The following is a 24,686-nucleotide window of genomic DNA, read 5'->3' as shown; positions in this document are numbered from 1 at the left end:
GTGCCTGGAAATTGAGTGGGATATCTCCTAAAGGAAGGAGCCATAGAGAGAGCACCTCAAAATCTGTATATAAACTCCCCTTCAGTTCTTGGCTGACCCCTGACTGTGCATGTGTGGGGTAAAACTCAGCGGACCCCAGGTGGAAAATAGAGGCTCGAAGACTAAAAGAGCTGAACAGAGATTTCGGCAGCTGTCCAATGCAGGAGAGACAGACTTTGGAGTTTGAACCTCTTCTCATGGTTGTGGTAGAAATTTTTAAGACCACTTAGAGATTTTGTCATTTTCAAGGCAAGTTGACAGCTAGCCTACCCTAGATCTAGCAGATCTACTCCTGGTTATACACCCTAGAGAAACTCTTGAAGTTTCTCTCTATAAGAGTGCCAATTAAAAAAAAGAAAATCTAAAAATAAAGTTGAGCAAAATAAGCAAATGGCAGAAGGATGCGTAGAGTATAATATCATTGACAGAAGCTTTAAAAACAATCATACACAGCTAAGAGAAGTGTAAATGCATGAATGCAAATTATAAATTCCCAGTTCAATATAATTGTTATTACTGGGGAAGGAGTGGAAAGGGATCATGGAGAGATTCACGTGCAGTTGCAAGAATATTTAAAACATTTTATTTCTTAAGCTGAGTGATGGGTACATAGGGGTGTTGTTTACATTATTCTTTTGTATTTCTTAGTATTCCTAAAACACGCCTAAATTATACCTGATTAAAAAAATGTATATCAAGGGAGGTTGACGTAGTTCAGGAGTTCCTCAATGATAGCTGTAAAATTTTTTAAGTTGTGGAACAGAAATCTCAACTTCCTCAGTCTGATATCATTTTAGCAGTTCAACAGGGGACTGAAATGGTGATAATGGATTATAACCAGGGAGGAAAACTTGGGAACAATGATGACCTAGATCTTCATGGAAAGCTTCAGTTTGGGTTTTTAAATTTGTATTATAAATTTTTAGTAAAATCCAGAGAGTTTTACAGTTTCTCTTAACCAAGTTTTTTGTTTGTTTGTTTTTATTTTTGTTTTTTCTGTTACAAAAGAGGAATGCAACTATGCAGCCTTTCTTTTACTGGAAGATTTACACTTTAAGAAAATTCTTAATTGTAGGAGGATTAGAATCTGACATTTGGAAGCATTATGCCAGTAATGGATATGGTGGTGATAATGAAATGCATAGGTAATCTTTCAAGTCCTGATTTTCACGGTCAGTGAGTTTAAATGGAAAACATCTACGAGCATCATGCACAGGAATAAAATAGAAATGTTTTCCCACTTGAAAACCAAACAATTTAGACTACTGAGAGCTTTCAAGGTCACATAAAGTTCAATTCAGTCAGGACCAGAGTATTTTCTGGTTGTGTATTTGTTTTAACTTTCTATGCTTCCAGATTCTGGCTCCTTTTTTTATGGTACCCATTTAGCAGAGGAGCTTTAATTGCCTCTCAAAGGAGCTTTGTGTTCAAGGTCTTCAGGTCAAATTGAAGATGTCAGAATTTTTATAGCTTAAAAAGCTATCCACTAATTTTCTAGTAAGAACAGGGAAAGCTGTTAGAGCTCAAAGCCTTTTAATGGGAGGGTCCTTAGGAAGTTGATCTTGTCTGTCAGTCACTGATTAATTTGATTCCCTATCCATAACCTGCCATTATCATCATTGTATCCATTTGCCCTAAGGGTTGCTAAGAAGGCTTCCCCCCCATTTGAAGATGAGTGTTTTTTCATGCCCTCACAATTGTGAAGCTACTCCGGTATTTGTTAGTATTTTGATCCAACTCGCACAGTACTGCAAACACACTCATTCGAGTTGGTGAATTGGCATCGTCCCTAACCTCCTTTTCTGTTAAAGCGGAGAACTCAAAGCGTGTTGTCAAGGTGCTGACACAAAGGCTGTCACTGAGGTTGTTACGCATCTAGCCAGACTTACCCAGGATTCCGCATTTCCTGTGTCATGGGTCTCAAAGCGATGTTTCAACTGATGTTTCTGAACCATAATCCTCTGAGTTTTCACTTGTCAAATGCTGGCGCTGGGATAAGGAGTGGGATTTTGTGGCCAGTAGTCAGTCCCTCAGGCTTCTTTCCATGGACACGTTCCATGGCCTGAATCATTTTTTTGTTGGTTTGAATAGACAGTGATCTGCTGACCGTGGAAAGTTTAAGGATAAGATCTTTCACCTAGTAGGAAAAGAGCCCCTAGGCAGTTGTGACTACAATGGCCTTAGAACTGTTTCTTGCAGTTTCCCTTTCCAACATCTTTACAGAGTGAGATGTTTCTGCGCCACATTAGAGGGAGAAAGTTTTACACACTGCACATTGCATCTGGTACAAGTACGGTATCAAGGTACCCTTTTACTTCTAGGGTGACCCTGTAATGCAGGTCTATCTTCTGAGAGGTGTACTTGGGGGCTCAGAATGCAAAAATAGAAAATAAGAAAAATGTGCATGTTTTACATTTTTTAAGTTTGGAAAATTGTGATATGTTGTTAGAACAAACTTTTGTTACAGAATCTTATCTGGGAGAGAGGATGAGTTGTGCGAAAATAGAAAGTAAGAAAAAAGTTTATGGTTTAGAATTTATGAAGTTTGCAGAATTGTGGTATGATGTTAGAAACAAACTTCGGTTGTTGAATCTTACCGGGAACAGAGGGTGAGTGGTTTGAATAAATACATCCTGCTGATTCAAGCATTAAAAAAAAGAGTAGTTCTCTAACATTGAATGCTTTCCCTTGTCACTTCCTTAGTTATTTTTGTTCATTGAAGCTCTTGTGGATGGCTAAAATAATTCTATTTTTTCTGTATTTAAATTTCTATAATCCAAGTTAAGGTGTGAAAAAAGCATTTGTGATCTGTAGGTAATGAAACTGAGTTTAGCTTTTAGTTGTTAAAACACTGTAGCTTTCTACCATAGCAGTTCCATATACAGTTAAATATAAGTTAAAGAAAGCAGCAGTGCTGCCTGTCACAAGTGATGTTTAGAGGATATTTGGGGCAGCTATAGGAAAAAGCAAGAGGAGAGAAAGAAGCTGGGAGGATATCCAGCTTTCAAAGTATGAAATATTGTGACCCAAGAGTCTAGACTTACATCCTAAAAAAAGGCCACAGAGTTTCTGAAATGACAGTCTTAACTGGAATGACCCAAGGGAATATTATGGTCCATGACTTCGAGGGACGTGGAAAGTTTATTGCCAAATTGATCTCCACATTTTTTTAACCTAATCTAACAAAGAAATAACCACAAAATGATTATGCTGAATTTATATGCAGTATGACTTACTTAGAACATTTTGTTATATGCAGTATTTGTTCAATAGATAGAAATAATAATCAATCCCTTAAACCTTAGAGTTTACACAAGGTTTTTATATGTTATTAACTATTGGAGGCGTATAAGGACCTTGTAAAGTAGGCAAGGGGGACATCTTTCTTCCCATTTTACAGCTGAGGCAATTGAAACTCAAAGAACTTAAGAGACTTTCTTGATGTCCTGCGACTGATAAAATTTCAAATCTAGTTTTCTAAGATCCAGTGTTGTCTTTACTACATTCCAGGGTCAGACATTTCCAGGAATGTCTTTACTGTTTTGTTGAAGAGGCATGGACTTCAGGAAAACTGACATAAAAGTTGACTCAATACTTGGAGACAGTGTAATCTTAGGCAAATTACTTAACCTGTAGGAAATTCTGTTTTCTTATTTAAAAAAAATAATAATAATACCTACCTAGATGAGTTAACATGCTCTTAGGATCCTGCAAGTAGCAGAATACTTTACTGCAAAGGGCTTAAACAGTAAGAAAAGGTATCTTCTAAAACATGAAATCCAGAAATAGGGCTGGGTCTGGCACAGGTTGAGTCAGCAGCTTTAAAATGTCAGGCCAGTTCCATTGCCTCACTATTGCTGTGGGTGCTCTGCCCTCAGGCTGGCCTTCTTAGGGTTGCAAGGCGGCTGCAGCCATCCCAGGCATCAATCCAGTGTAGCTACACCAAGGTCTGGAGTGAAAAGGACACCATCTTTTCTGTTTTTGTTTCTTAGGACTGAGAAAACACACTCATAAAAACCTACCCCTGACTTTCCTTCCGTGTCTTTATGCTTCTAATGTTTCATCATCAGCCCAATACCGCACAAATCAAGAAGGACGAGATGATTACAATTGGCTTAGACTGATCACTTTAGGAGGAATGAATGTGCTGTTGTAAAAATTTAAATGAAACAACATATATTGAAGTCCTAGCAGAGTAGGCATTTGGTGTTACATTCTTGGTATATAATACGTACATGAAAATATTTTGTATTTCCTTAGAGATTGTTCTATTTATCCATGTTCAAAATGGACATGAACTAGATTAAATTTCCCCTTTGCTCAAACATTCCTAAGAGTTTTCTTTCTCTTTCTGGATCTAGCCGCACATGTTAGCTAATGAGGGAAAAGTTATAGAGTCTGTATCCTTTTTCCACAGGCCTCGTTTGAATTTCATGGCTGTCCTGGTATCACATGGGATAGGTGGTGTCTGCTTACAATCATATTTGGTTTTAAAAATGATGCTAGTCTCATTCTTAAGGGGAGATATGAAATCATTTTCAGAATTTTGAAAGGAAATTACGTGCTTGTATTAGCGTAATCTTGTCTCTCCTGGTGTAATGCCCAAAGAGATCCATAGCCAGGAAATTAAAAGCGTAAGTCTGTTTTTAGCATTAATGTGTTCGTTTTTCCATAGTAACTTGGGAAAGAACAGACAGCCTAGCCTTATCAACTAATTTTCTTTTACGTCAGTGACAGTGCTGTTCAAACAGTAATGTGTGCCTGATAACAATTTCGTTTTTATAATATTAATGGGGTGGCTTTACTTTGGAAGAGTTATGTAACAAACCAATCAAACTACAAATAAAGACCAACGTCTGTTTTCCGTTTGCCAGATTAGCCCTTTTTTCTTTTTCTTGATATCTTTTCAATTATATCTATTTTCAAGATATCTTTCTCTGTTATCTCTGTTTCCATTGCCCTCCTTACCCCCCAGAGTTTTATCTCACCCTTCTTCTATTGACATCATTTTTGTTTAGTCCTTTTTGTGTCTATTAGGTGAGTTTCCCAATTAGGAATGACTTTTGTTTTTAGTACGCAAAGTCTGAAGGGTTCTTAGTAACTCAGCATGACACCCAGCTCATTGGCGTGCAGATGTAGATGGCTCCTAAGGGACTAGCAGTTCCAGGGTGACCTGGAGACTTGGGCAAAACACACAGTGTGCCCACGGTTGCTTTGTAAACAAACACCCTGGTACATCGGTCTGATGCCTTGACCTTGGTTTAATACTGGCATTCAGCAGATGGTAGATTGGATGAAGCTCTGTTATGGCATGACCAAGTCGAAGGCCAAGCATGGTAATTATTTAATGTCACTGGGAAGTTTTCTAGTGGCTTACAAGTACTGAGCACCTAAGGAGGGCTCCTAAGGCTTGCTTTATGTAACCTAGTTGTCAGAGGGATGAGTGAGAGAACTAGGTGTTTGCCAGGCATTATGATGAAAACGAAGGAGAATATGGAAGAATAAAGCTGATTTTACCCGGTGAACGAAAGCCATCATTTCCATGCCCGGCTGAACATTAGAACTGCTTGAGGAGTTTTTCTACAATACTGTTTTTCACCCCTGGAGATTCTGCTCAGTGGATCCATTTTTTGAGTAGATTAATCATAAGTGGTAATATGGCTGCGCCCTTTTTTATTAAATGTTTAGATTCCGTCCATATTTTGTTGTCACACCCTTCCTCCTAAATCTTTACTGTTCTTCATATCCTTAAATATTTGATTACATTTAAAACCCTGGCCCCACCTTTAGCTCCCATTTAGAGCACTCTAAAAGTGTCCCCTCCCATCTTCCCAACCTTCTTAGAATATGTGTTTTGCATTTTCATTTGAGAGAACTGGCAGTTTTTGGAACGGTAAGTTTAGATTGGTCATAAACACATGAAAACCATTCATTCTCGGAAGCGATCCATTAAGTTCACATTAAAATCCTGAGCTGTGCCTTTTTTGCTGTGATCAATTGGCAAAGACCAAAAGGGATGAGAATACTTTACTTTGGCGTGGATGGATGTGATGTCCAAGTGTCTCTCCTACCCTCCCCTTGGGAATGTGACCTGGTAAGACCTTTCTGGAAAGCAATTTGGCATTATGCATCAAGAGCTTTGAAATAATTCATATTCTTTAATCCTGTTATGTCCTTTGGAAACCATCCCAAAGAAACAGCACTATAGAAACAAAGATATGTTTACAACAATGTTCACTACACTGAATTTTATGGTAACTAAAACTTGGAAGAAACCTGAATGTTCAACAGTAGGGAAAATGTTAAATGAAGGATGACATCCCCATGTGACGGACTATCATTCATTCAGAATTGGAAGGGGTTGATGATAAAAATACACATAACATAAAACAACCATTTTAATTGTGTTTAAGTGTGGAATTCAGTGGCATTAAGTACATTTGCACTATTGTACTACCATCACTGTCCGTCCATAACTTGTTCTCACCTTGCAAAACTCAAACCCTATACTTACTAAGCAATTTCCTAGTCTTCCCTCCTCCCAGGCCCGGGCAACCAGCATTTTGTTTTCTGTCTCTATGAATTTGACTACTCTAAGTACTTAAGTGGAATTATACGGGATTTGTCTTTTTTGTGACTGGCTTATTTCACATAGCACGATGTTCACAAGGTTCATCCATGCTGTAGCATGTGTCAGAATTTCCTTCTTTATGGCTGAATTCTTATATTTACACACCACATTTTGTTTTTACATTCATCCATCAATGGACATTTGGGTTGTTTCTACCTTGTGGCTATTGGGAATAATGCTGCTATGAACATTGGTGTACAAATATTTGTTTGAGTTCCCTGCTCTCAGTTCTTTTGGGTGTACACTCAGAAGAAAATTGTGGTTAAAAAATATCTTTTTAAATAGTAATATTCATCATAATATACCAAATTAAAGAAACAGATTATAAAAATAACATGATTTTTTTTTTGGTGGGGGAAAGTAATCTCATAGTAATAGAACTGGAATAAGATAGATAGAATTTGGGGTGCTTTTATTTTCTTTCTGATTTTTCTATTATAAGAAGGAATATATATAAATAAGTACTTGGAATTGAACAAACCCCCCACCCCGCCCCACCCCTGCCCACTGCCATCTCCAGATGAAATCAACAGAATGATCTGGCACTAATTTTCTTCTCATGTTGTCCTGCTTTGCCTCGGGGTTATTTTATGAGTGATAATTTCAGAAATATCCCTAGAGATGTAAAGCACCATGAAATTCTAATTTAATTACTTGTATACCTCACAGAAAGAATTACAGCTGTTAAATCACAAAAAAATGAAAAATTACAGCTAAATAGAAAGAACTTGACTTGAGCTTAGTTTCTTCTTTGTTGGAAAGTAGATGTTTTTAGAAGTAATCAATTCAAGAATATTTCCTTTATTACTGACTGTGTTGAACATCTTTAGTGAAGCTGCAAAAAGTGGCCTAAGTCTTTATTATAAAGACTTCATCACTCACTTCATAATCAAGTACTTATCTCATTTTATTTATTTATTTGTTCGTTTGTTTTTATATATTTTTTTTAAATTAGTTTCAGGCACAAAACCTCTTTTAGAGCTAGCTTGCAATTAGGTGACAAGTAGACTGCTAATAAGGCAACCCTTGGACAAAATCTGTTGCTTTGAAAGCTTGAACGAGAAGCTTACATCTTTTCAATCTAATGGTGAATCAAAGAATACAAAGTATTTACCCTTTTTCCTTTTTATACAAATATTTAGGATTAAAATAGAAAAAATCAACAATAGTAGAAATAACTTCATACAGTTACTCAAATAAAGTCACTAGATTTCTCTTAAGATGTGACTATCTGGTTCCGTCTTTAAGATTTGTTTCCTTCATAAAGTCTTCTTTAATTTAGCTTTACTCACGTCTAATCATTTTATTTCTCTATCTTTATATATAGTCTTACGTTATTAATCATTGTTTATAGATTTCGTCATGTAAGGACTAACATGTTGTTTTTGTTCATTTATCCTCTTGCAAGATAATCTTGAAGTTTTCAACGACATAAAATTTCTTCTTTGGTGCATTTTTTTGGGTATTTTCAGCAGTATTGCCATACAGTCTTTTGCAAATATTAGTCATCAGTCTAATACAATTGAGTGAATGTATTTTGTAACAAACACCATTCTTTCCAAGAATTCATCAATACCTGTTTCTGTGGTATGTGGACTACAAACTTTACCCTTTATATAAAAGCAATTCTCTATGCTTTTACTTCTTGTTATTTTTTCCGTTTTCACTTAATTCTTTTTTACTGAGCAACAACAACAAAAACCCCAGAAAGTAATGAAAAGGGACTATATATATATGTATATATATATATATATATATATGTTTCTTTTTTAAACATACACCAAAGGTAGGCAAAGTGATAAAGGGAAGAGGGCTCAGGCCTTGGAATCCAAAAACTGGGCAAAATTCCCACTGGATCATTTCTAAACTGCATGACTTAATATTTCCATGCTTCAGTTTCCCGATCAGTAAACTTGAGCAAATCCTCCCTACAATAAAGAGCTGTTAGAATTAGAAAAATTATTCCTGGAGGTACAAGTATAATGCCTCATACCTGGTAGGTGCTCTATCATGAGAGGCAGCTACGATGATAGTTTCTTTTACCATTTGGTGTTCATCACAACTTTGTCAGCAAATATCACCTGTGCTATATTGTATTATTGTTGGAAATACACTGCCCCTGTTTGTAGGAAGATTATTCATTCCCACCCCGACACCACATTTGGGTATGTTTCTCATGGCACAATGGCACAGCCACATGTTGATAACGCTCACTATCAACAGAAGTTTAAGAGCTGTGTTGTGGTTGTGCCACATATGCTTTTCCTTAGCTATTTCCCAGAGGAAGCTGCTCCTTCAGGCTGGGTCCCAGAGGGAAAACAATGTGGAGGAGAGCTGAGCCAACTAACAAAGAAACATGGCATGCACAGCATTGCATGCCACTGGCGTTTGCTGTTGTTTAATACTGTGGCACGCTTGCCCAAAAATGTGTGATACATCATCCTCAGCCAAAATGGAGGGCTTCATTAACAGCTATATGTATTTTTTTATCAAGTTTGAATCTTAAAAAAATATACAATGAAATGATAAAATATATGTGGAAAATTAACACCAAAGAACCCATAGAATACAAATAGAGGATCAACCAATGAGGATTAACATGCTCAGTATATCTGAGCTTCAAGCCAATAAACTTTTCAGTGGTTGCATGAAAAAAAGATCATATACCACTTCTTTAGAGGAAACTAAACGCTCCCTAGCAGTAAATTAATTTCTTACGTTAGACCCTACGTAGGCAACAATATAAGCTATATATAAGCTATATAAACAGTGTCATCAATACTTTTATCAAGGGGTGAATTCCAATAACATTGAAATGTGGTGAAGGTGATATGCAATTCACTCATTTAATGTGGTCTAAGGATGTGGTTTTTCAATCATGGTTTTATCAAGGTCACGATTTAGACTACTGAAAGAAGTGAATACATTACTTTTATCCGATATGAACCGCAGTATTTATCACTTGTCTCAGCCCAGTTCTTGGTAAGAAGTGGACGCATTCTTCATTCAGAAAATATTTTGTAATCACCTGTAATGTGTCAGGTAGTCTGATGATTCAGACACTACAGAATCAGTCAGTGGTCAGCAAGACTGACAAGTTTCCTGCTCTCAGGAAGCTTATGTTCTATTAGGGGAGATAGATGACAAAATTTCATATTGTTATAAATTCTGTAATAGATATAGAACCAGTGTAATGCAGGATCTCAGCTCATGCTCCCTGCATAAGAATGCAGGATATGGTGAGGCCAAAAAGGAACACCAATGGAGCCATAGATAGGGGGTTCATACCACTATATTCTCACTGGCAGCTGGGTAGGAGACACAGGAAGCAGGAGCCACACGATCCACAATATGCTATCTGCTTCTCTGCCAACCAACCAACCCCCTGGCGTAGCCACGGCAGTTATATTAGTGGCTAATGGCTAACTGGTTACAGCTGATGGCCAATTAGTCACAACTGATGGCCATCTACTACCCGAGCCAGCACCTTTCCAGGTGAGGCCAAGAGCCTGGAAACTGCTCTCCTGGCTCTGTCCCCACAACCAGTTTCCATTTTTTCCCTTGTGTCACGCTAATATGTGATTTTCATGAAATTTTTCCATTTCACCTAAGTTTCCATATTTATTGGCATAAAGTTGTTCTGAATATCCTTTTGCTTTTCTAGATGCTAGTAGAACTTTTAATTTGTATTGTCTCTCTCTCATTCTCTTTTCCCTCTTCCCTATCCCCCAGTCAGCTGCCTAGGAGTTTATCAATTTTATTAATTTTCTTGCAGAACTAACTTCTGACACTGCTGATATTCTTTATTTCTGTCACGAGCAGGACGCGACTATCAAAGTAACAGTCTTACACGTGTTTGTATCTTTCCACAATGTCAGACTTTATTATAATACAGCCATGGATCTAGTCCTATTGACTCAGTTTACCACGGGCATTCACCAAGCTTCCGGGCAGAGGATAGCCTCCAATAGTCGAGGTAAAGCGGTTTCACACAAGAGGGTCACACAGGTTTGTTAGCAATAGAATTCTGCAAGGCAAACAGAGTCTTACAAAAGAAGGATGAGAGAAAGAAGGATGAGAGAGAGAGTCCAGAGTTCAGTGAGAGTCCCTATGGCACTGGGGTGCGAATCATCAGGTGTCAGGCCTGGCGGGCGAGACTGTCAGAGGCGAGGCTTCAGGTGCTCTGTCTGTGATGAGTGCAGGTGCGGCTGTTAGCTCATCAGTTGTGGCCTGAGCGATGAGCTGTCAGAGAACTCTGATTTTATGCTCAACAGTTGGTGCAGTGCACCCATCTGCAGTCCATTAAAGCAGTCCAGGTGGTCATACTCCGCCCTGAGTCTGGATTTATCTGGTTAGGGAGTTCACTGGGTACACCTTTCACGTGATGGCTCTGGCGTGACTGTCACTTTGTGACTGACATAACTATCAGAATTATTAGAGTCCATTTTGTGTTCGTAATTAATGCTCTATACAATTGCACATCTACTTTCTACTTCATTGATTTCTGCTCTTTCATTTATTACATCCTCCTTTCTATTATGTTTGAGGATAATCTGCTATTATTTTTCTAGATGGAAATTTAGGACATTGATTTTTCAATCTTGCTCCTTTTCCAGCATATGCATTTAAAGGCATAAATTATTCTGCATCCCAGAAATTTCAGTATATTGAACTGAATTCAATATTGTTCAGCTCAAATTCTTTTTAATTTTCAGAGTGACTTTTTCTTTGACCCATGGGTTATTCAGAAGAGGATTGCCCAATATCCCAACATATCTTTATTATTCTGTAAATTAATTCTATCGTGGGAAGAGAACACACTCTGCATTATTTCAGTCCTTTGTAATTTGTTGAGAAGTGCTTTATGGCCCAATATATGGTCCATAGTTGTTGAGTGTAGTGTTCCATGTAAGTCAGTTAGATTAACTTGATTAATCATATTATTCAAATCTTTCATATCTTCACTGCTATTTTTTTGTCTGCCTGTTGGCTCATCACTGAGAGAAGTGTTTTAAAATCTCCAGCTGTGAAGGCACATTTGTCTATTATTTTAGTAGTTTTCTCAGTTTTTGCTTTATATATTTGAAACCATGTTAATAGGTACATTTAGGATTATAAATCCTATAAATCCTTTAAATTGACCCTTTTATCGTTATGAAATATTCCTCCTTATTTCTTGTAATAATTTTTGCCTTAAAGTTAGTTTTGTCTGATATTAATATATAATCACAACAGATTACTTTTGATTCGTATTTGAGTGATACATCTTTATACATCATTTCAACCTACCTGTGTCCTTGTATTTAAAAATGTGTCTTTTAAGTAAATGTAGTTGAGTCTGTTCCTTCCTTCCTTTCTTCCTTCCTTTCTTCCTTCCACTGTTGTCATTAAATCTAATTTGACAAATATCTTTTTTAGAGTGTTTAGATCATTAATATGTATTAATTTATTTAAATGTATGTATGTATGTGTGTATTTTTACTCGCCATAAGGCCAATCACCAGCAACCCCAAATGCCCCATCAACACTAGCTGAAGAAGAATCTTTATTTTATGTACAGAAAACTCACCAGTGTGCACTGAGCACAGTTTGGTGGCAAGTTTTTTAGCTTTTGCCTTGTCCATCTTGGCAATGCAGGCCATGGATTTTGGGCCCAGGATGTCACCTCCCCAGTGATGGTAAGTCTCATCTTACCTGTCATTGTAATTGGTCTGGACAGTTTCCACCAGCTTAGCTAGAGCTCCCTTGTCTTCTGAATTAAACTATGTGAAGACGATGGTGATGCAGGTCTTCCTGTGGGCTAGACACCCCACCCTGGCCTTCCCCTTGTTAATGCAGTAGGGGAACCCCATCTTACGGCACAGGGTAACCAGCTCCATGGGATCCCCATCATGTGCAGTCACCACCAGCTGAGCTTTCTTGTTCTCCACCAAAGTGGTGACAGTATGAACTCCTGGTGGGGACATCCCATTTGCCGGCAGCCTTTTTCTCAGCCTGAGCCAGTGATGTCTGCTTTTTCTCTTGCTTTATCTCTGGTCTGTTCTTGTGAGCCAGCTTAGGCAGTGGGGTAGCTGTATGGCAGGCCAAGGCCTGGGGGAACTGGTTAATCGCAGGAGGCACTTTCAAAGGCTGATAGAGAATAGCCCTTTGCCACTGTGGCTGAATGTAGCGGGGCCATTTCACAAAACAGGTGAGGTCCCTTTTGGGCTGGATGTCCTCTCCAATGCCAAAATTCGTGGGCCTTTTTTCAAACGGGATTTACCACCTTCTTGGCCTCCTGCTTCTTCACGACAGCAGGGGCCAGTGCTGCCTTTTTCCGCTGAGACTCCTTTCCTTTCCGTATCTTGGGCGGCGGGAGGAGAGAGGTAGGTTATTTACATTTTATGTGGTAACTAATAGTTGCGGTTATGTCTACCGTCTTTCTATTTATGTTCTATTTGTTTTATATGTTCTTTGTTCCATTAGTTCTCCACCCCCCCATTATCTATTAATTTAGTGTTATATTTTATCCTCTGTTAGCTCTTTAGTAATACTTTTTACATTATTCTTTTAGTAATTCCCTAAAATCTACATCCTATGTAGGATCTACGTCCCTAAAATCTACATCCTATGAAAGTTGACTTTCATAGTGTACCTTAAATTTATATTTTATGACTTCCGGAACAAAAAAGGAAAACTTAGAGCAGTTTAAATATTTAATAATTTTTAAATAGTTAATATCTTTTATATAGAGTCATATATAACTTCTGATGCTTTTTCTGTAGTTCTATGCTTCCAACTGGAATCACTTTCCTTTATCCTGAAGAAGTACTTTTACTATTTTTTTGTATTGCTGATCTGCTGGCAACTAATTCTGTCAGTTTTGTCTGAAAACATCTTCCTTACACATTTTCTATTTTCTTTTATCTCTCTGAAGATGTCATTGCATTATCTTTTAGCTTGCATAGTTTGTATTGCAAAGTCAACTATCAGTTGCTCCTTAGAAGGTAATGTGTCTTGCCTCTGGCTGATTTTAAGAGTTTCCTCTTTGTCTTTGGTTTCAGCATTTAGACTGTGATTTTTTTCTTTTTTTTTTAATTCTGTTTGAGGTTTGTTGAGCTTCTGAAATCTGTTTCCATCAATTTTGGAGTATTTTTGGCGCTTATGTCTTCACATATTTCCTGTATTCTGTATTCTCTCTCTTCTCTTTCTGGGACTATCCTAATATATATGTTAGGCCATCTAACTATTTCCCATATGTTTCTTATGTTCTGTTGTGTTTTTACACTCTTTTTCTCTTTCTTCCGGCTTCAGTTTAGATATTTATTAACCTGTTTTTTTAGTTCACCAGATCTATCTTCTAGGCTGTCTAGTCCAGTATTAAACTCATACAATGAAACTTATTTTCAGTATTGTGTATTTTAGTTCTGGATTATTTAGTTGTTTTAGATTCAACTCCCTGTTGAAATTATCTTTTCATCCATTTTGTCCATCTTTTTCTTTACCATATTTGTAATAATTATTTTAAAGTTCTCATCTACAATTTCCAATATCTGAATTACCAGTGGGTCAGTCCCTCTTTTCTGTTTTTACTCTCTTGTTCACATTTTTCTGGCTCTTTGCATTTCTCATAATTCCTTATTGTATCCCATATACTTATGTATTTAAGAATTAATGAGACTGAAGATGATTTTCTTTTCTCTCACAGAGGGCTCTCGGTTTCCTTTTTTAGACACATTGTGTAAGGAGCTGATCGTCTCAGCAAATGCAATTGAGTTGCATTGAGTCTGGGTTTCAGTTGTAGTTGACCTAGTTTATATCAGTTTTGTCCTTATTTCTTAGCTTTGACACCCCCTCAGCTGTGGATCAAAAGCCAAGTAGGTCTCTATCTCTTTATCTCTTAAATACTGTGGGAGATTTCATATCTGCCCTTTGGAATTTTGAGTGTCACTCTTTACTCTCTCATATCATATAGCCCTAAAATTTGGTAAATTTCTTAAGAAAGACACTGTCCTGTATTGGCTGCTGGCTCCTCCCTCTAGTGGCACTTCACTCAGAAGTAGCGCCAGCCTGCAGGAGATTTTACTATGCTACTCCAGCCCTACCTCATCCCCCAATCTCTTGTACAATCCAGCATTCAATAAATGTCCTGTGGAGAAAACGGACCACAGCTTTGAGGCTCCTTCAGGTTTCACTCTGTGATGCCAGCCCACGAAACTATCAGGAAATCCTTTAGTTTCTCTTTTCCCTGGTAGAGTTTCACATAGGTAGAGTTGTTCTGCCTGTGCCAAACCTAAGCTCAACCATATGGTGAGAATCAGCAAATGCCTCTATAGAAGACAAAAGCAGTTAGCTCGTATTAGAAGGGCACTTCCCTGTCTGGAGTTTTATTGTAATGATTTTTGTTGTTGTTGTTGCTTTCATAGATCTCTAGTGTCTATAAAAATATGTTTTTGATATGTATCCTTTTTACGACATGTAGCAGGAGCAGTGGCTTATTACGTCTTGCTTGGAAACAAAAGTTTCCCCCAAAACATTGAATATTCTTCTGCAATTTAAATGGCTACATAGCTTTCCAACATTTGTAATACATTTTATTCCATATTATACTTTATAATATTGTTGGAAATTTAGAGTACTTTTTCATCTTTTAACAAATACCCTTGTAACTAAATTTCTGATTATATAAATAATACTTTTTCTTAGTATAAATTCATAGATGTGTAATTGTTCTGTGAACAGGTTTGCATATGAGGTGTGATCAGGAAATTCAGTGAATGTTTAAATTAAAAAAATATTACAGTAAAAGACGCATAGCCATTAATCCCCTTCAAAATACTCCTCTTGCTTTGAACACACTTATCCCATCATTCTTGCCACTTTCTGAAGCAGTTCTGAAAGTCCTTTTTTGTGAGTGTCTTTAGTTGTACTGTTGTGGCTGCCTCCATGTCCTGAATCAATTCAAAATGCTTTCCTTTCATGGTCATTTTGACTTTGGGGAAGTGCCAGAAGTTGCACAGTGAATAATTCACTGCCAGATCCAGTGAATAAGGTGGATAAGGACACACCGTAATGTTTCTATTTAACAGAAATTGCCATACCAGAAGTGATGTGTGACACGGAGCCTTTCTCGTTGTGATGACAAAATATGGTGAATGCTGCTGCTGAGTGCCATCCAATGGAAAGGCAGGGATCTTCAATATGGGAAGTGGCACATTGAACCTTATAACAGTGTGTGACAAGTTTCAACTTGTTCAGTATAGTTAGTCAGGTGTGAGCTACCGTTGAGAGAAGGTGTGTTTTAACGTATGCAGTAAATCATCCTTCATCATGACAATGCTCCATGTATAGGGCAATTTCTGTCAAATAAAAACATTATGATGTGTCCTCATCCACCTTATTCCTTGGATCTGGCACCGTGTGACTTCTGGCTCTTCCCCAAAGTCAAAATGATTCAGGACATCAAGGAAGCCAAGACAGCGCAACTAAAGATACTCATGAAAGAGGACATCCAGAACTGCTTCAGAAAATGGCAAGAATGATGGGATAAGTGTGTTCATAGAAAGGGAGAGTATTTTGAGGGGGATTAATGGCAATGTGTCTTTTACTGTAATTTTTTTTTATTATTTAAACATTCACTCTATTGTTTGATCACACCTCGTAGATTTTTTTTTAATTTTATAATTTTGATAGATATTGGCTAATTTCTGCCAAGAAATACTGTACTAATTTACTTTAACAGTGTGAGAGAATTCCTACTTACTGTGGGTGGTATATTAATAATATATGACAGGATTTTATTTCATTTGTGATACACCTGCATGATATTAATCTCCAGAAAATCTTAAGACTTTCTCCTCAATAACCAACTATTATCATGTAGTGCTATGAACCCTAGAGAAATGTAAATAATTAATTTTATTCGTATTTATATTTTGGTTGAAAATATATATTGTTTATGGTAACAGAAAAAAGTTATAAGCCCAACTTTTCCTTTTCGTTGATTTTGGCATATTTAGGAATCAGTTAGTCAATATATGTTGATTGCTTTGAGTCATGTCTTGCTTTTTGCATCTTCCTTTTGGTATCTTTAAGAAAAATATTCCATGTTCTTTGGTTTCAGGAGAAATGAAAGAATTTATTTGTTGAAAAAAATATTGCATATGTTGCTATGAATTGGTAGAAAGGAAAGAGTACCACTTCTTTCTTCTCTTGTACTCTTTTTTTATTAGAACCTTCTACCTGATTCTGAAGGAACTCAAAGACCTTTGAGACTTATGTGAGTCTAAGCTTTCCAAATCCTGTCTGTCCTTGATATGACTAGCTTTGAATATCAGTATTCTGGGTACATGCTTTTTCCATTTTACAAATGAGAAACACCTGTACTTCTGGAGAGATTAAAAATGCTTTTAATCACCAACAGTTACGCAGTTGGAAATATTTTTTTTTTCTTATTCCACACACATAACTGTTCAAGCCAAGTAGTTAAGATTTATACATACTTGATTTTTGTTTTCATTCAGAGGTACTTGTTCTACTTAAAAAGTTGAGACCCTAGTAAAGGGCACATGCTCCTCAATATTCAGAAAAATGTACTTTTTCTTTTGTTTTGAAATTTAACTCATCGTTTTAAATTATGGAAAATTTCACACATACATAAAAGCCAAGAATATACTGTAATTCTGTTGTGCCTGCCACCAAATTTGCTATTCCTCTCATTTTCACCATTAACAATTTAAATAGGAATGCCTTTATCTGGAAATTGTAATGTATTTTCCCCCATAAACATTTTTTTGTATCATCAAATGGTCATTCGTTAGGTATTTCATCCTTATATTTTCCTCAATCTGATTCTTTTAAAATAAAGATTTAATTTCATGTTTGTCTCAGGCAGTTTCTTAGTCACTAGGGCATTTATTTTAATTTCCTTCGTCTTCAAGCTCCCAAATGAAATGATATTGAATATTTTTGCCTGTTAAATGATGTATGTGAGGAAACCCTTGAATAGATCCTAGGAAATGTAACCTTGAAAATACAGTGGATGTGCAAACCCTGAAGTCTTTTCAAATGTTGAAGTGTTCTGAGAGGTCGACACACAGTTTCATGCATATTCAGAAAAGGGTTCTTTTTCTCTTTGAGCTAAAATTAGGATGCACAGGCTCAATCTGTTTTTCTTAATTTCTAGTGCAATTAACATTATTTCATTTCTATTATCACTCTTATGGAACGGATTGTTTCAGTATGTTACCTAGATGATTCTCCTCATTGCTTTGTGTATTTTTAAGGCTTTTTAAAAACCACTTTTTAAAATATGAGCACGGTTCTCATTTTTAACTTTCTACTGCTTAGACATATATTCTCTCTCTCTCTCTCTGTCTGTCTCTGTCTCTCTCATACACACACACACACACACACACACACACACACACACACATATTTCTGGTAGACTGTTGAAGAGAGGACTTCTTTAAAGACTGGGGTTGCTATGGTAAGGGTGAGTTAAATGGGGGAATGCAATGGAGCTGAGGGAGAGGATATGCGGTTACTCCAGCATTCAATTCTAATAGCACAGGAGATTCTGGGGTGAAGTCCAGTGGAATATTTTTACTTGCTCAGGCATTGGAGTTATGCAAACAGGAGCTATTGCACACCCAGAGTTTCGTGATTGAGAAAGTAAACTTGTACATTTTTTCTTTTTTATATAGGTTCAAAACAGCATTTGAAAGTGAGCCAACACTACAGTCAGGAATTAATTATGCGGTCCTTCTCCTGGCAGCTGGGCACCAGTTTGAATCTTCTTTTGAGCTCCGGAAAGTTGGTAATTACAGCTTGATATTTTATATGGAAATTGAGAAACTGGACCCATCTTGACTCAAAGAAAAAGAATCATTGATGGATAGACCCTTTTCTTTCTCATTTGACTTCCTTAAAATTTTTTTTTATTTTATGATATCCCCTTGTTTCATGTTTCGTACTATGGTGCAGGATCCTGATATTGGGATGTAATTCAGTTTTCAGTTTTTGTTGTCTGTTTTGAAAAAACCCTGTTTAATATTTATTGTTCCAGCTCAAATAATATTAAAAATATGGGCTCTGCCTTCAGCCCCCAACTCTCAAATAAGGTAGTGTTTTGTGGAACATCAGGTACGTTTTCTATGTTAGCTTGATTTTGCTTTCCTGGTACATTAAAAAAAGAAGAAGAAGAAGAGAAAAACCTCTGCTATTTTCTGTTTCTGTTTTTTCTTCACACCTGCCCCTATGATTTCAGTTGTGTTGGAGATGGAGGAGCCTCCCAAAGTCCCCAGAGCGCCAGGTCAAGGAGATGGCCATCTTGGCAAGTGACTGATCTCCTCAGAGACCATCTCTAAAATGTAGCCATGGATAGAATGTGTTTTGTCCCTTTTATCTGCGTTCATTGCCTCATCTGCTGACCCTTTTTTGGAATTTAAAGAAATTAGTGAACACATTTTATGTGATTTTTCTTTGTTCTGGCTTTGATAACATTTTTTTAAAGATTCTAGATACTAGAATACTCTCTATGATAATCAGATTTTGCTTTCTTTGAGTGTCTCATCACCCTCTTTTAGAGAACCTTTCCAACTCCTATAGGAATCATTACGACAGACATAGAAATATTTGGCCATATTTTTCATAAAGAAAAACAATTGATCTTAATGAAGCTATGAATTGTAGAAGAATTTTTTCTTTAAGATTTTTAATGGGAGAGTGTTTTTTATTTTCCTTCCAAAAAAAAGGAGTCCTGGGATTTTTTACATTATTTTGGGAAGGGCTTATAAAATAGCCATATGTAATATTCTGAGAAATCTTAGAAAGCAAATAAAGTTTGATTGTTAAGTATTTTTTAAAACGCCCAGGCTAAAAGAATGATAAAATATTTGTCACTGTTGGGTTGCACTGGTATTCAGTACAGGAAGTCTTATTTGAAATGTTTTCAGTTGGCAAATGAAATGAGAGAAAATACATTCCAATGTGTGCTTTTCAGAAATTATAATAAAAATTTTCACCTAGAGTTACGTTTAAAACTGCACTAGCCAAAACTCTTCATTTATCAGTGATCTACAAATGACGTGTATTATTGCTCTGTTCTTGAACTTAAGGTGAAGTTTATTGGTGCCTCCAGATCATGCCAGGAATTGACACTGATTTGCATGTGTAGCTAGAGCAGTAACATAGCTGTTTGAAAATGTACCTATTCTGTTAGGTTGGTACAAAAATAATTGTGGTTTAAAAGGTTAAAAATAATTGCAAAAACTGCAATTACTTTTACAACAACCTAATACACTCTTATTTTTAAATTAAATGTAGAATAAGATAGCACACTGCTAAGAGAGTAGATCTCAAGACAAAAAAGAAATGGTAATTATGTAACATGCAATATATATATATATATCACATTGTATACCTTAAACTTACACAATTATGTGTCAGTTACATCTTACAAAAGGTGAAAAATGAAGATAGATGCTCAACACTCTAAGGCTTGAGGAACTGTAATTAATATAATTTTATAAAGGAAACATCTTTAATTTTTTTCCAAGAAGTACTCATTCATAATACATGTTGAACAAGAATTTGAAAACATTATAAAGTTTAATTTAAAATTTTTGAAATTGCAAAGCATGCACAGACTTAAAATATGACAATAATGAGTTACTGCAAGAGCTAAGTGTTAGACTTCTAAAATACTATGATACACTTTTTAACTTGTATGTCCTTAATAACTAAAAGACAGTTAAAACTCACTAATTTAGATTTTGCTCAATCATAAATTATGCTAATCAACATAAGTTGACCTGAAGTTAATTTTTATGTAATATAATAGGATTAAAGGGACTTTTAAGGACAAACAGGTTAAATAAATTACTAGTCTCATACAATAATGACATTAATTAATAGTACATAATAAAAAGACTAATTAATAACATATTTGGCATATTTGAAAGATATAATTTAAAAAGACGTTGTTTCAAATGCTCTAATCAAATTTGGAGCAATTTATATCTTCTCCCATTCTTTGTCTTAGCCCCCTGCAAATGTACAAATTAGTCTGAATTACTGTGTTTTTATAATAATCAGACTTTTCTTTCTGAAATCTTTTCTTTAGATCCATTTTGAAATTTTGATTTCTTTATAAAGGGTAAACAAATAACAATTAATATGAACAATTGTGTCTGTACAATCCATCGTATACATCCCCTCCAGGGATCAGATTGTCAGTGATCCTCCTAGTGTCCTGAGTGGGGTGGGTCCACGTGTGCCTCATGACTGCTCAAGATGAAGTTCGTGGCATCTCCTGTGAAATAGTGTTGCCAAAAATATTTAGCCCGAATCTTAAGATGTAACGTCCAGTTAATAGGAATCACAGTGGCTAGAGAAATAAGTCAAACACCACCATGCAGTGCCTTCAGACAGATCTAGAATGTGAGGACATTCCACCTACTCTCTTCAAAATCAATCAATGTTATGGGGTAAAAAAAGATTGGGTGGATTGGTTATGTTAAATGAAATTTAGCCACAGAAAAATCAAATGCAAGTAATGATCCTTGATTAGATTCTGGTTTTAAAAATAGCTATAGGACACATTTGGGAAACAATTAGAAAAATGGAATATGAACAGATACTAGATAATAGTAAGGCATTACTGTTTTTTGTTAGGTGCAATAAATGAATAGGATAATTTTTAGAAATATGTTGTCAATACTTAAGGGCAAAATGTCATGATGTCTGTAAGTTAATTTGAAATGGTTCCTTACTTTTAACTTTATAAGTATATAACTGTTTCGTGCATAAAATTAATTATTGTAGCATTTTACTCTTGTAAAATCTATATACTGTATACATTTATATTTCAACTGACTCATTTCTCTTTCAAGTAACTAAAGACTCAGTGATATAATAAGGGAAAGAAAGAAGTTATATAAGGTGTTTAACGTTACCACCTTTGAATTTATCCGTATATAAATACATAAACATTCTGGAATGATGTACATACATCAAAGTAACTTTGGGTTTTTAAGTTAAAGGGTAAATTTCACTTTCTTTTATATATCTTTGTGATTAATTAACATTATTTTACAATGAACTTAATTAAACCCCTTTTATAATCAGAAACTGAACAAAGCTATTTTAATCTGAAAGGAAAAATGAAAGCTTAATTTTGTTCTTTTGATAAAAAGTCGGCTCTGCCTAGCTACTGTGTGTTTGTAATGTTGTACTTTTGTCCATCTTCTAGGGGTGAAGCTTAGTAGCCTTCTTGGTAAAAAGGGAAATTTGGAAAAACTCCAGAGCTACTGGGAAGTTGGATTTTTTCTGGGGGCCAGTGTTCTGGCCAACGACCACTTGAGAGTCATTCAAGCATCTGAAAAGCTTTTTAAGCTGAAGACACCAGCATGGTAATAATAAACTGTTCATGTGTTTATCCAATGATTTTTAATCAACAGCTCCGATAACTTCTTTTCAACTTGTTATATTTTTTGAACTGACAATTAGATTATTTTATTTGCTTATAAAACAAAATGCAGAGTCTAGAGGGAAAAGTAAGATCCACTGATAAAATGGGTTGAATATAGGTTCTTATGACTTTGGATGTAGGTAACGTCTGACAGCCGCTGGCTCAGCCTTTCTATCACATTGACCAACCCACTGACTTGGTTTGGCCAGTGTTACCCACATGAATCATGCAGAGGCCTCAAATTTTACACCTACAAATCTAATGATCAGGTTTACAGGGTTCCATTTCAGCCTCCCCGGCCTCTGCTCCATACACATGCCCTTTGTTTCCATTATGATCTAATCTCAGTTTTGGAATTCTCATTCTTTTTTACTTAGGGTTTACTGACACATTTGAGTGTTTTCTCTATATGTGTGTTTTTCTAATTTCAAATTGTTGTTGGCCTGTACCCAAGTATGTGATAATTGGAGAGCTGAAAACAAAGTTCCTTCTATCACCATATATTTGACCCTGTTTACCCTCATCTACCTTACCCTCTGGTAACCACCACTGAACCATTGTCTGTGTCTATGAGTTTTTGTTTCTTTGTTTGTCTTGTTCCTTTGTTGCTTTCAGTTTTATATATATCCAAGAAATTTTAATTAACAACACCACCAACAGCAAAAATTCCATCTGCATTTAGGACTGTTTTGGAAAACAATGCTGATTTTCTTATGCATCACATGTAATGACTGAGCATTAGCTGTAAAGACTTGTAAAGGTTAACAATGATGCACAGAAAACCGACCAAGGCTTAGAGCAGCTCGGAGCCCAGGCCACTGACTTGTTTTCCTCAGAGGAACCATTTGAGGAGATAGATGATGGATAGGTCCTTATAGCTCCTCAAGGATTTTCTCATTTTCAGCATCACTGCCATTGTGATCTTTCTACAATGCACGTCTGACCCTTCCCCTCCACTGAAATCCTTAAAGCAGTCTAGTTTCATGGAGCCTCGCAGCCTAAGGAATGAAGTTCATCTCCTTGGCTTGGCAAAGGTTTGCCCTTAGACCTTCCAGGCTCAGCTTTTGTCACACCCCCAGGTTTCCCTGCTCTCTGGTCACACCAAACATGCCTTAACTGTGGCTTCATGTGCTTGTGTCTCAGCACACACTGAGAAGGCCTCTTCCAGCCCTCTCTACCTGGGGAACACTCATAATCACGTCTGCTCATAAATCAGACCCCCAGCTGAAACCCTGCCCTGTATCTGGACAGAGAAGGTCACAGATACACATCTTGCATACAGATACACAGTTGCATACATGTCTGTGATTATTTCATCTCATGGAATTTTCTTCTTTCATGTTTCTGTTGTTCTTTAGTCATATCTCTGTTGATACTGGCTGTAGGACTTTCGTTACTTGTGTCTCTGTTTAGTTGTAGCTCCATTGATATTTATCACATGGTGCTGTAATACCTTGTACAGCTCTGTCTCCTCAGCTCTGTGCACAACTTGAGAACAGAGCTGTATTGTCAGTAGTATGTCCACAGGAGGCAGTCAACAAATGACGTGAAATAAATGAATGCATGCGTTAGATGCAGCCTAATTTATGATTTCTTTATTGTGACCATTCTGATGGGAGAGGAGAAGACTGAAGCACAGGTACGAAGAGCTTGGATTTTAGGTATCCTGTCTTCTGTTGATAAGAAAGCAGGCATTATTTCATGCAATAGTAATAACAACCATGAAACAATGCCTTAAATTTTCATTAACTTAATGTTAGCTTCCATGTTATAGTTTATAATGTGCTTCCGTACCCATTGTTTTGTATAATTATCTTGCTCTTCATTTTTTTCCTAATTTTTTTCTTCGAGGCACCAGTTGTCTTGTCAGATTTGAGTGGATTTATAGAATAGTATACAAGTTGAGTAACTCCAGGCAAAATAATGATTTCTTATGAAGGGCCTGTTTAGAAAAGCTTTCTCAAGGAAGCAGAAATGCATATTCTAAAACAAATGCATCGATCACTTCCTTGAATAGAATATAGTCGTTATTTTAAAAGTCATGCTTTAAGTAGATGTGTCGCTCAGTCCAAGTCAGTTAAGCCCTCCAAGCCTCTGTTTTATCATCTTTAAAATGGGCACAAAACAGTCTACTTTATTGAATTTTTGTGAGATTTAAATGGGATAATGTGTGAAAATACATGACGTGTAAAAAATAACAATGTTTGGTGAATCTGAATGCAAAATTATTAATGCCATATTTAAATTAAATTTACAGAATAAGACGGGGATACATGGGAACAGGTGGTTCTAAATTTGCCAGTTATGTGTTTTATATCTTTTTTAATTTTTAGGTACCTCAAGTCTATTGTAGAGACAATTTTGATATATAAGCATTTTGTGAAACTGCCTCCAGAACAGCCTGTGGCCAAACAGGAACTCGTGGACTTCTGGATGGATTTCCTGGTGGAGGCCACAAAGACAGATGTTACTGTAGTTAGGTTTCCAGTGAGTATGCTTCATTTAACTTACTCTATAGTTCTATTTTGTTTCTCTTACTTAGAGAATACTTTACACTGTTAAAAA

General features: G+C 36.4%; 1 protein-coding gene and 1 pseudogene across 3 annotated transcripts in view; one reads left to right on the top strand and one right to left on the bottom strand.

Moving 5' to 3' along the window:
- The window catches only part of MAP3K5 (mitogen-activated protein kinase kinase kinase 5), a 179,947-nt gene that overhangs the window by 83,073 nt on the left and 72,188 nt on the right, over positions 1-24,686 (top strand). For all 3 annotated transcript variants that reach the window (XM_033103493.1, XM_033103494.1, XM_033103495.1), the window contains exons 8-10: positions 18,355-18,467; positions 21,903-22,062; positions 24,455-24,608. In XM_033103493.1, the coding sequence (XP_032959384.1) occupies positions 18,355-18,467; positions 21,903-22,062; positions 24,455-24,608 (427 nt within the window). The remainder of the gene's footprint in view (positions 1-18,354; positions 18,468-21,902; positions 22,063-24,454; positions 24,609-24,686) is intronic.
- Positions 1,723-18,269, bottom strand: LOC117018302 (60S ribosomal protein L7a-like; annotated as a pseudogene).

This window comes from Rhinolophus ferrumequinum, chromosome 3, assembly GCF_004115265.2.
Source record: "Rhinolophus ferrumequinum isolate MPI-CBG mRhiFer1 chromosome 3, mRhiFer1_v1.p, whole genome shotgun sequence".
Classification (NCBI taxonomy): Eukaryota; Metazoa; Chordata; class Mammalia; order Chiroptera; family Rhinolophidae; genus Rhinolophus; species Rhinolophus ferrumequinum.
The sequence above is the reverse complement of the archived record's forward strand: the minus strand, read 5'-3'. Positions and strand labels throughout refer to the sequence as shown.